The 12,155-nt window shown below is 43.4% G+C and overlaps 2 protein-coding genes across 3 annotated transcripts; both read right to left on the minus strand.

Annotated features, from left to right (window-relative positions):
• Nucleotides 1-579: 579 nt before the first annotated feature.
• On the minus strand, nucleotides 580-8,935 carry LOC133497567 (gastrula zinc finger protein XlCGF57.1-like). 2 transcript variants are annotated; one of them, XM_061813574.1, is made up of 2 exons: nucleotides 8,760-8,935; nucleotides 580-4,364 (listed from the first exon to the last, which is right to left on the minus strand). In XM_061813574.1, exons 1-2 carry the CDS (start codon nucleotides 8,818-8,820, stop codon nucleotides 2,857-2,859), a joined length of 1,569 nt encoding a protein of 522 aa, XP_061669558.1. In that variant the 5' UTR covers nucleotides 8,821-8,935; the 3' UTR covers nucleotides 580-2,856. The 2 variants fall into 2 exon arrangements, with proteins under 2 accessions (XP_061669558.1, XP_061669557.1); XM_061813573.1 differs by lacking the exon at nucleotides 8,760-8,935 and adding an exon at nucleotides 6,526-7,098.
• A 441-nt stretch (nucleotides 8,936-9,376) lies between these two features.
• Nucleotides 9,377-11,853, minus strand: LOC133497624 (gastrula zinc finger protein XlCGF17.1-like). The gene is made up of 2 exons (XM_061813669.1): nucleotides 11,372-11,853; nucleotides 9,377-10,619 (listed from the first exon to the last, which is right to left on the minus strand). Exons 1-2 carry the CDS (start codon nucleotides 11,499-11,501, stop codon nucleotides 9,589-9,591), a joined length of 1,161 nt encoding a protein of 386 aa, XP_061669653.1. The 5' UTR covers nucleotides 11,502-11,853; the 3' UTR covers nucleotides 9,377-9,588.
• Nucleotides 11,854-12,155: the final 302 nt, after the last annotated feature.

Raw genomic sequence — 12,155 nt, forward strand, 5'->3', positions numbered from 1 at the left:
GGTGAAGAAGAGAGTTAACAGTGAACAACAACAACAACCGTAAACAAAACTTTGTTCAAGCGAATTAAGCTCATCAGAAAAAAAAACTTTACAAACAAACTTTAACAATGTCAAAGTAAATCTTTCTGACTTACCTGTGGAATGTTTTCCCACAGCCACGAAACTGCTGATTAACGCACAGGTCGGCACGGTTGTTTTGGGAGTATCAAGATGGCGGATGGCGACTTCAGCTTTGGTGGCCAATGAGCCATCCTGCCATTTTTTGAATCAGTGGTTGGAAGTCGAACAAGGGTGCAAGCGCGGAAGTGGGCGCTCCCACCTCCAGACTTACATACACCACAATCATAGCATCATCATCATACTTGTGAATATTCTCATTTTTCTGGGTCATTCCATCCTCAGCGTAGCGATTTGGCCTCCGCTTGTCTCAGATGACTTTTTGCCTCTCATCTGTCATCAGTTCATGCAACAATTCTCAGTTATGTCTTTATTTTAATCATTGCTTATTTCTCTAGGCATAAATATACCGTCATATTCAAATTATTGACCATTTAATATGAACAAATGAATGAAGCGCTTTATTTCAAAGGTCAAATACAAAATGAGATACAAAATAAAGGAAAAAAAAACAAACAGTAGTGTATGAGAAGGAGCAGAAAGACGTCAAAGTTGCAATATGTCATCCTCGCCCCACGTTACAACTCCTTCAATTGCTTTCGACAGTTATTGACATAAAACAAAAAAACAATAACTGTGTGTTGCAGTCCTGTTAACTCTGACCTGTGGATCCCCCCAAAAAATACCCCAAAACACATTTTCTCCTCCTCCGTCCTGTCAATAATGGATTCTTTGCATGGTTTTGGGACCCGAATATTTGTGCGCTGTGTTAACTTGGCAAACAACTTCACGCAGTACAAAGAAATACACAAATACAGACACAATATCAAGTGGCTTGATTTGTTTCCATTTGATTCCGGGACCAAGATTGTAGTGGTTTTCATATCATTTCCCAGTGACTCCCTTCATCTTGTATTTGTTCCCAGGTTACACTTTTGATTTGTTTTTTTTTTTTTCCTACAATTTAATTTTTTATCTGCTATTTGACTATACGAATATTCATTTATATTATAATTCATATACGGTAGATCTATTGATGTAGAAAGTTATTTCATTGAACTCAATGAATAGACATGCAAGCTTTTTTTCTTTTTTTTTTTTTTTTTTACAATCTCCTTAAAATCACTTTGTCCTCCTCTATTATCACCAAAAAGTTTTTAAAAGTCCCATCTACCAAAATACCAGAGGTGTTTTTTTTTTCCAAAACTGTAACTCACATTGGATTATTTTTTTCAAGCTTCACAGCGTTTTTCTTCGCATGGACTCCTTTTATTATTGAGCTCGTGCACGTGACGTCACCATTTTCACGGCGCCATATTGCCGGTCAAAAAGAGCCGCTCGACATTGAACCGGAAAAGAATATTTACAATACCTGAGACTTATTGTGCTGTTGGTTGTCACAACAGACGAGACTAATATTCAAAGAGGTCATTCTATGGAATACCAGATGAAAAGACCAGAAAATATCAATGGATTTCGGCCATTAAACATGCCCAACCAAAATATACACACACACACACACACACCTGTGTAGCGATTGCTTCATTTCAGGTAGGAATTATTCTTCTCAAACTCAAATTCCCAAGAAATATTTATAATGGGAAGTTGGCTCATTTGAGAACAATACGCATAAAAAAAAATGTTAGTTTACAGAGGTTAAGTGTGGCCGCAATCGCTCCCGTGTACGTTCTGTGGAGGCGACTCTGTCCTCTCTTTTTCCAATCAATCATAGTTCATGAATGTGAGTTTGTGTAAAACTACGGGCCATTTATTTACAGTAATTATCGGTATTTGTATGGAATACTATCTGAAAAGATCGTTGGATTCCGGCAAAGGTTAACGTGTGGCCGAACACGCTTCCGCGTTCACGAGCCGTCAAAACCGTCACTATGTGGGATTTATTCCTGATTGAGATCCAACAGATCCAGCGACGAAGTATTTGTATGCGTCCAGACTTTTCTACGCTTTCAAACTTTTCCGTGTAAATCTCGACGACTTACTCACCAGATCCACGTGTAGATCCAGTTGTCCAAGACAAGCGGAAGCGAATTAACAGTCCGATTTTTTATCGGCGAAAACATCGACTTCGGCATTAAATACGGGTCCTTCATGCCGAGTTTATCAAAATTTTCCATGTACCTTCATTTATTATCACCTTCTAAATGTCGCTCGGTTTCGGACAAGACTGGGCGTCGTGCCCCAAAACATATTTCGTGTCGTCGCCGACCGACTTAGCATTGAGCAATGCTTAGCTTGACCGGCAACATTTTATGCGTCCAGACTTTTCTACGCTTTCAAACTCTTCCGTGTAAATCTCGATGACTTACTCACCAGATCAGTGTGTAGATCCTGTTGTCCAAGACAAGCGGAAGCGAATTAACAATCCAATTTCTTAACAGCGAAAACATCGACTTCGGCATTAAATACGGGTCCTCTGTGCCGAGTTTATCTAATTTTTCCACGTACCGTCGTTAATTTTCACCTCCTAAAAGTCTAACGCTATCGGAGAAGACTCTGGGCATTGTGCTATAGGACATATTTTCTTGTCGTCTCCAGCCAACTTAGCATTGACGAATGCTTTGTTAGACCGGCAATATGGCGTCGTAAAAAAAGTCACGTGATTTTATGACGTAGGTGCACGAGCTCTATACGAGCAGCAACTTTCCCGCAACAGTTTTTCTTGTAAATATTCCTGCATTTATTGATTTGGGAAAAGGGGATGAGTCAACCCCCCGACTCTTACTGACTGCTGCTGTTCTCCCCAGCACACTTGTGTCTCATCAGGTGGCCCTTTCCAGCGAATGTTCTGTCGCACACACGGCAGGTGAACGTTTTGGGTCCTGTGTGTGTTGCGGCGTGTCTTTGTAAATGCGCCTTTGTAGAGAATCCTCGACTACAAATTGAGCACGCAAAAGGCTTTTCTCCGGTGTGTGTCCTTGTGTGTGTTTTTAAATATGACTTTCTGCAAAATGTTTTCCCGCAAGCTGAGCAAGCAAAAGGTTTCACATCTTTGTGTATCCCTGTGTGTATTCTTAAATCTTTCTTAACAGCGAAGGTTTTACCGCAAACCGAACAGGCAAATGGTCTCTCACCCGAGTGTCTCCTCGTGTGTCCGTTTAATTCGTCCTTCTGACTGAAGCCTTTCCCACATATCAAGCAGACAAAAGGCTTTTCTCCAGTGTGTGATCTTGTGTGCCTTGCTAAATGGCGCTTTGAAGCAAAGCCTTTGCCGCAAACTGAGCAGGTATGTGGTTTTTCCCCCGTGTGCGTTCGCAAGTGCATTCTTAAACTATTCTGACTAAATGTTTTCCCGCACACTGAGCAGGTATAGGGTTTCTCTCCATTGTGTCTTCGATAGTGCCTTCTTAAATTGTCTTTTATGGAGAATCTTTGATTACAAACTGAGCAGGCATATGGCCTGTCTCCAGTGTGTGTTTTTGTGTGTCTTGTTAAATGTGACTTTGTGGGGAATCTTTTGCCACAAACGGAGCAGGCGTAAGGCTTTTCTCCTGTGTGCTTTCTTATGTGCGTTCTTAAAGTGTTATTGAAAGGGAACCTTTTACCACAAATTGGGCAGGAAAAAGGTTTTTCACCGGTGTGTCTTCTTGAGTGTATTTTTAATTCTCCTTTCTCTGTAAAACTTTTACCGCAAACTGTGCAGGTAAAAGGTTTGTGTCCGTCATGTCTTCTTGTGTGTATCGTCAAAGTGGTCTTCTCGGCGAATCTTTTGCCGCAAATTGAGCAAGAAAAGGGTTTGTCGCCGGTGTGTATTTTTGTGTGTCTGGTCAAATTTGCTTTGAAAGAGAATCTCCGACCACAAACGGAACAGGCAAAAGGTTTTTCTCCGGTGTGCGATCTTGTGTGCGTTATCAAGGACGATTTGTTGTAGAAGATTCTGTCGCAGTAAGAACACTGGAGACATTTCTTGTGAGTGTGATGTTCCTCATCACCTTTCAGGTGTTGTTGTTGTCCGTCATCATAGTCAGAAGAGTGCGATGTTGAGTCCTCACGATCGGACAGCGGAGCCAAGTACTCGAACGCTTCTAATCCTCCGTCATCGTCTTCAATCTTCACAACAGTCAATGGAAACGTGGCGATCTCAACCTCCTGCGGTTCGCCTTTAACGTGCGTGACCTCTTCTTCCTCCGGCGGCTCTTGTTTAACGTGAAGAGGCTCCGACTTCTCCTCTTCTTTGATGCGGCGGGACTCCGGCTCCTGCCGCTCTGGACCAAAGTGCCGACCGACCTCTGCAGGACACAAGAAGACAGATGCGTTTGCTAAGATCAAACTTTGCTTAGTCAAGTCTCATAATGTCCCGACAATATCCGCTTTTCCACAACAGCAACATTTTCAGGAGCGGCCCCGTTTCCTCTGGTATTTTCATCCCCTCTCCGTTTCCACCTAAAACTATCCAGGGTACAAGTAAAACAGTTCCCCAGGCGTCCAATTTAGTTCCTCCTTGCATCGATGCGCTTTCTGGAAGCTCCTGGCAGATTTGGATGGCTAGCATCACGCCGGAGGGCAAGAGCTACTCGGATTAGCACTCACATTCTCCCGGTAACGTTCAAATTTAAACATTTTGGTTCCCGGTTTGGATGCACCCGGTCCGCTCATAACGAATAAGACCTGCTGAAAAACAACAGTAAGCTGCGTGAGCGGTGTAATCATTGTCCAGGATGTTGCTTCCCTCTCGTGGGAAATTTATCATGTCCACAAAGTTGTGGAAACACAGTCTTGGTCTTGGGGGTGGCGTGGTTAAAAGCCCCAGCTAGGATGAGGAAGGAATCAGGGTGAGATGCCTGCTGCTCACTGACGAACCGGAGGGGATCGAACAGTGTCTCGCGCCTGTCGTTGGTTGAGCTGGGAGGGATGGAAAATGGCAGTAAATTCCCTCGGTATGTAGAAGGGCCGGTAGTTGACGATCATCAACTCCAGAAGCTGTGAACAGTGTTAACAAACAGCTACACCGTCACGCCACCAAGCATCACTGATGCAAGCACAAATATTCACCCGCCACAAGTTTTTCCTCTCGCTCTGTCTCCCCGGTAACCGGGCAAGCAGAATGGCACGATCTGGGACGCTATTGTTGAGCCACGTTTCCACAAAAGCAAAGACACAACACTCACTCGTGCTCTTTGTTGATGCGCGGAGTAAACTGATGTACTGTAGTTCATCTTGTTGTCCAGTGAGCGTACGTCGGCCAGGGTGACGGAAGGGAGAGATGGCCAGCGCGGGCTAGCTGCTAACCTAGCTCGGACAGCTCAGCAGTCACGTAGCACTTCCTCGGTTGAAGGATTTATGTCCAAAAATAATGTACTGCGAATATCGAGCGGAGTATTTACGCAACGATCCTGAAGTGCGGGACGGAGACTGATTCCCGTACAAAAACACGCAACCACCTCAGTGTGAGGCATCCCAAATCAGGGTTTTAACAACGCAATATTTCACTTTTGGCTAAAACATGAAGTCATGAATCGGGTTAGTTCCACACACATTGGCTTTTCGTTGATAGGTTTGATAGTGATTCTGGTTATAAAAACATCGAACCGAACATTTTAGTCTGTGTTGTTGCCTGCTAAGAAAATGGATCTTCCTCATTTAAAACGTGCATTTTGCCAGAATCGTTCAAATTCAATCGATGCCCAACCCTAACGAGGGCATCAATCTCCCAGCCAAAAGCGTTACATCGCTTTACGCGTAAACACTGCAGCAGATCTTCACCAAAATATATGACGACACTAACGTACAAAATATTGGAAAAACGATCCCGGTATTTGTGATCGATCATTTGAACGAGGCTTGCAAGGAGGATGACTCTTACCAGGCGTGTTCTCCAGTTCCTCGAGTTTCCCCACCACATTCCAAAAACATACATCCATGTTCTTCCTCTTATCTGACGTCAGGTTTGCAGGGACATCCAGAACCCCCCCCCACCCCCACCCTCTGAAACTTGCACCAGGTCTTCCAAAGAGATCCCGATGCGTTCTCAGGCCAGCTAGTCTCGTCTCTGAGCTTAACACCCCCGATCTCCAAAGAAGAGCCCGGACACCATGCGGCGGAAACCCATTTTGGCCGCTCGTATCCCGGATCTTGTTCTTGTGGTCACCGTTGTCAATAAAATGCAGGTGGGCAGATTTGGGACCCGCATGTTGCGTATTGATCAAGCATAACCTGGTTGGTTGCTGGTGGTTTACAGAAGCTTTGCTGCATATCAGTGCTTGGCAAAACTTGTCTGCTATACAAGAAAAACTCAGCAATGACATTTCTCAACCAATACGGAAGTGGTGGGCTTTTCTACCAATCAATGTTTATCAAACGCGCACGATGACGTCACATTTCGGGGGGATCCTTTCTCTTCAGAATATTGTTAAGAAACGATATTCAAGCGATGGTAAGAAGGGAACAAACCTGCACCAGTGTGGAGCGCAACTCGGGGATGCTTGCAAACCGCGTCCAGTAGTTGGCGTCGTGGCACCGTCTCCTCTTCTTTTCCGCAAAGTTTCCCCGCGTACCTCGCTGTCGTTCTTGCACACATTATCGCACGTCGATGCCAAAAGTTTGCACTTTTGCTCCGCTCGGTGCCGCCTTGCTAATGCTAACACGTGTCTTCCGGTTAGCGGTTGGCTGGCGAGCTAAGCTAGCTCGAGAAGAGTCAACGAGTTTCTCCGGACACAAACATACAATAAATGGTGTTTGAGTCAAGAAAGGTGTGTGGAAAGGATGCTCTGCTTCGATGCTTCGTTCCCTTCGAATATTAATTCAAAAGGAATAACGTTCAATGTAGTGAGTCGCGCCGCAGCAAAAGTAGTGAGTCGACACCACTTGGACAAGTCGTTCAAATGCAACGTTCGTGGCTCCTCGTTCCTCAAATCATTTAGGACGAACCAGAAGTTGTCATCACGTCGCCGAAGCCTCTTGGGTCTTCACTAGGAGCTCGCTTCAACCGAGGGACCTGGGACGAGTCTTCTGTGCAGATCCCGTCGCATCTCGATGACGACAATTAAAATGGCCGCGCACGAGCTGGGTCGTGAACGCAACACGATTTAGAATGAAGTATAATCTTAACTGAAATCTTCTGCTGACTGTTTGGTTTCACGTCTTTTACCTCGTCTAAAAACAGACACTATTATATGATTAATCTTATAATTTTACTAGCTAAATTTCATATTCATAAATGTAGGTGTATAAATAAAAATCCTTGTTTTATTTTCTTTCAAAATGAAACTAGACAGTATATTCATACCATTAAGAATTCTTTGAACGCTAAAGCCATTAAAACGGTAAATTTGTGTAGTTTATTTCATGTTTTTCTGTAGAATGTAATCTTCTTTTTGACCCCCCTGGCAAATTGTCTTCTGCGTTGAATTGATTTGTTCTGTTTAATGTTCAATAAAGGAAAAAGAAAAAAAAAATCTTCTGCTGGCGCCATTCCTTCATCATTGTACTTTGACTGCAGACATTTTGCCGAGTGTCTGTTGTATTGTGGTACTTTTTGATGACTTCATTAAATCGCCTCATAGTTACTACACGCCTAACCAATAATCTGTACTAACTTGTTAATAATAAACAACTTCTGTCGGTTCTACGCTGTTTTGGGACTCAACGTAATACGCAATGCGTATTATTACAAGATATTTACGAATCCCTCCGAAAATGCGCTGTGTGGGGCGGTAATGGCGACTAACCAATCACGATCATCTTTGCATTTGTGAGAGTCTTGATTATGTTTGACTTCAAGGTAAATCCCACTCCACGTATGACGAAGCATTGAATGGAGATTTGTTGTAGTAGTAGCAGTAAACTATGACTTACGTCATCTTTAGTGGACGTCTCCTAGAAAAGACGTCATCGAATCGACCCCTGCCTCGCTCGCTAATCGAAAAAAAAAAAAAGACTGGATAGCGCGTAGATAGTTGGCCGCCATCTTGGTACTCTCAAACGCGTGGAGGACATACTTTACAGGTTGGATTTTGTTGGGGGTTTTTTTCCTCAAAATTTCGCATGTAGGATTAAAACTGGTCGTGTGATCTTGACATTTTTTTCAGTTCTGGTAACATGAAGGATTTTTAACTGTACTTGTTCATCCAAAAAAGGCTAAGTGCAAAGGAAAGACATAGAACACGCTGACTACCAAGAAATCTTGTATATGGCCTAGGCCCCGATTTTCATGACATGTTAACTTTTCCCAAAAATACGTCATCATAACATGGCATAAAACAAAAAAAAAATCTGTCATTAAAAATATTATGCTTTAAGGCAATCATTTAGATGTGTTTTTTGAAATAAGGACTCACAATGGGCAAATACATGCTCATTTGTTGTCTCTGTGACATCCCATTTCAGACACAAAATTTCAACTTGTTTCCTCGCATTTGAAAATCAAATTAAATTTGCAGAATGAAATTCATAAAAAGTTTCACAGAAAATGTGTTTTCTTGCTCATCCACTGATGAAGTTTGGGAAAAGATAGATCTCGCTTTTTTGCGAAAAACCGTCGGCCTATAAAGACGAAGCAGAGAGTGAACAGTGAACAACAACCGTAAACAAAACTTTGTTCAAGTGAATTAAGATCATCAGAAAATTAAAAAAAAAAACCTTACAAACAAACTTTAACAGTGTCAAAGTAAATCTTTCTCACTTACCTATAGGATTTTTTCTCAAAGACGGGAAACTGTTAATTGCTGTCGCTGCACAGGTCGCCATCGTTGTTTTGGGAGTATCAAGGTGGCGGATGGCGACTTCAGTTTTGGTGGCCAGGGAGCCATCCAATCTTTTTTTTTTTTTTTTTTTTTTTTAGATCAGTGCGCACCTCGAATGAGCGACGTCATCTTTAGTGGACGTCTCTTCGTCATCGAATCAACCCCTGCGTCGCCCTCCAGGATATTTTTCGTGGGAGGCTTTTGCATGGACAAACGGGAGTTAAAATGATCGGGAGCACTCATCCAGAAATGAGACGGAACCTTTTTCTTCTTCTTCGTTTACGTTCCGTGGCGGTTTGCTCACGCTGAGTCTGGGCAATCGCCTGCCACCTATCTGGCCCAGATTATAAAGAACAAATCCGATTCATTTGGGATGTAAAATGTTAATGAAAACCGAATTCATTTAATTTTTTTGAACCAATATTCAATTGTTACATTACACACATATATATCCAACAAATATCCGAGCCGCTTATCCTCACGAGGGCAGCCAATCCCAGATGTCATCTGGCACTCACGGTGACACCAATTTAGAGTTTTGGGGATGTGGGAGGAAACCGGAGTGCCTGGAGAAACCCCACGCAGGCAGGGAGAGAACATACAAACATACAAACTTGAACCCCGGTCCTCAGAACTGGGAGCCCAAGTCTCTTCAGCTGCACCACCATGTCGCCGTAGACACACACACAGAATTAATGATTAGGGCGAATGGAGCGAGTCAGTGATGAGCAACACAGGCTGAGTTTCTTCTGAGTTTATTGCGCCGTTTCATTCACGGACAGCCTCTCTTGTCACCAGCACACTTGTGTCTGTTCAACTTGTGCTTGACATGGAATTTTTTATGACACACATTGCAACCAAATGGCTTCTCACCAGTGTGCGTTCTCCTGTGTGTTATTAGCGCTTGTTTCTTGGTGAATCTCTTGGCACAAACGGAGCAGGCAAACGGTTTTTCACCAGTGTGCGTAATTGTGTGGGTTTTTAAATTTGCCTTCTGAGTGAATCTTTTGCCACAAAGCGAGCACGCAAAAGTTTTATCTCCAGTGTGTGTTCTTGTATGCATTGTTAAATTAGTCTTCCTCGAGAACCTTTTACCACAAACTGAGCAGGCGAATGCTTTATCGCCAGTGTGTGTTATTGTGTGAGTTTTTAAATTTGTCTTCTGGGCGAATGTTTTGCCACAAATTGAGCATGCAAAAGGTTTTTCCTCCGTGTGTGTCCTCGTGTGAATGGTTAAATATCCCCTCTGAGTGAAGCTTTTGCCACAAACTGAGCAGACAAAAGGCTTTTCCTCTGTATGTGTTCGTGTATGAATGGTTAAATATCCCTTTTGAGTGAATCGTTTCCCACAAACCGAGCAGACGAAAGGTTTTTCCCCAGTGTGTGTTCGCGTGTGTCTTGTCAAATCTCCCTTCTGAACGAATCTTTTGCCACAAACGGAGCAGGCAAACGGGTATCCCCCAGTATGTGTTCTTGTATGCGCTTTCAACAATGACTTTTTCTCAAATGTTTTGTCGCATTGACAACACCTGACGCATTTGTTGCCGGCGTGGCCTCTCACGTCACCTTTCCAGAGTTCTTCTTCGCGGTCATCGTAGCCAGAAGAGTGTGACGTTAGGTCATCGCTGTCTGATAGCGGAGCTAAGAGACTGTCGGATTGCGACCCTCCGTCTTCTTCTTCTTCGCTCTTCGCCCCGACACCAGCCAACGGAAACTTGCTAATATCGCCCTTCCGCTCTTCGACTTTAATGCGAGCGGATTCCGCCGGCTGCTTCTCGGGACGGAGTTCTTCTTCACTGACGTCTGCAGGACACAAGACGACAAACACACCGATTGCTAAAGTCAAGCGTAAGTCCCGGTTGCTTCCAAAATGGCGATTGAACAGAACAGGTTTGAAGTTGATTATCGCGTGTTTACAATAACACTGGGGTATGTTTTTTGCCAAATACGTCGGACTTGTCCAAGAGAGTTCTACAGAGAGGTCTCAACTATTTCACGCGAGGATATGTACACGGAATTAAGATTTTGGACGGAGCAGGACGCAACGTCAGAGTTACAGCAAAACGTTGCAACGATGCAAAAAAGTTTGACGCCTCACAAACTTCATATTGAAATCTAACAGGATAAAATAGTGGAATCGTACTGCGATTGTAAAGCAGGGTGTGTACTTTTTACTGGGAAGGATCAGGAGTAATATCACTGTAGTCTTCATAAGTGAGTGGGTGTATTCATTTGACTTGGCTCGGAATGGAACCCGGTTTTCTGTCTTTAAAGTCCGATGTGATACAAATAGACATTAACTTTTCCAAGCGCACGCTACTGACAACCAGCATTGCTTGTGGAACAATACGGCGAGAGGGGCGTGTCAAGGCAGGGGTTAAAACACCAATACGGCGAGAGGGGCGTGTCAAGCTAGGGGTTAAGACAACCCGGCTATTATTGTACAAGTGATTGACAGGTCGGAAAGGCCCATTATGTTGAAAACCCAAAACAAACAGCGGAATATTGTGATGAAAGGAAAGTAGTTCCTTGCGACTCCTAAGTAGTAAACAAACCTGCTTGTTGTAAAACAAGTCGAGGCTGCTTGCAAACTGCGTCCCGCACTTCGAGCTCTCGCTCGTTGTTCTCTTTTGTCCCAGAAATATCCTCCTCGTATTCTTCTTCTTTCACACGTTCCGCACACATTTTTTTACACGACGACGACAACACTTTACACTCTCACGTGATCTTTGCCTAGCGGCATCACGAACAAATTCAAATCATAAAATGGGGGACTCTTCCTCGTTTGCGATTAGCAAACTAAGCTAGTTTTAGCTAGGTCGGTGAGCGTCAACGTACTGATTCAAATGGACTCCCAAGTTTCTTTGTCGAGATGGTCGTCGGGCAGTGACGCTGCATACCGACGACTACGAGAAAGAAGAATTTGGTGACGCTCGTGCGGGTGCGTAAAGTGAGGTGTGCAGCAACAGAAGCAGTACGGCAAGCCGATTGGACAAAACTTCTTCGTTCTTCTTCGCCTTTTTTCTTCTTCTTCTTTTTACTTCTTCTTCTACCTTCTTCTTCTTATTATTATTCATCGTCTTCTTCTCCTCCTCCTCCTCCTCCTCCTCCTCCTTCTTCTGGTAAATATTACTGTAGGCTTCCAAGCAAAAGTGTACGCGTTGACTCATATAAATAAGATAAATATGTACATCTATCTACGGTAAATTGTTGGTTTAAAAAAAAAATAACATGTTAAATAAATTTAAAAAGTGAGAGAGAATGGGGAGGTGGAGCCCCAATTTAATATCGATTTACCTTTTTGTCCAGTGACACGCTCTTGTGTCAGTTCAGACAAGC

Source organism: Syngnathoides biaculeatus, chromosome 3 (assembly GCF_019802595.1).
Source record: "Syngnathoides biaculeatus isolate LvHL_M chromosome 3, ASM1980259v1, whole genome shotgun sequence".
NCBI lineage: Eukaryota > Metazoa > Chordata > Actinopteri > Syngnathiformes > Syngnathidae > Syngnathoides > Syngnathoides biaculeatus.

What these genes read in the sequence shown, in the direction of transcription:
- LOC133497567 (XM_061813573.1), bottom strand. Translation starts at nt 6,652, where the DNA reads ATGTGTGCAAGAACGACAGCGAGGTACGCGGGGAAACTTTGCGGAAAA. An exon ending in TGCGCTCCACACTGGTGCAG is followed by an intron (nt 4,365 to 6,525) that starts GTTTGTTCCCTT and finishes TGTGTCCTGCAG; the next exon opens with AGGTCGGTCGGCACTTTGGT.
- LOC133497624 (XM_061813669.1), bottom strand. Translation starts at nt 11,501, where the DNA reads ATGTGTGCGGAACGTGTGAAAGAAGAAGAATACGAGGAGGATATTTCT. An exon ending in ACTTGTTTTACAACAAGCAG is followed by an intron (nt 10,620 to 11,371) that starts GTTTGTTTACTA and finishes TGTGTCCTGCAG; the next exon opens with ACGTCAGTGAAGAAGAACTC.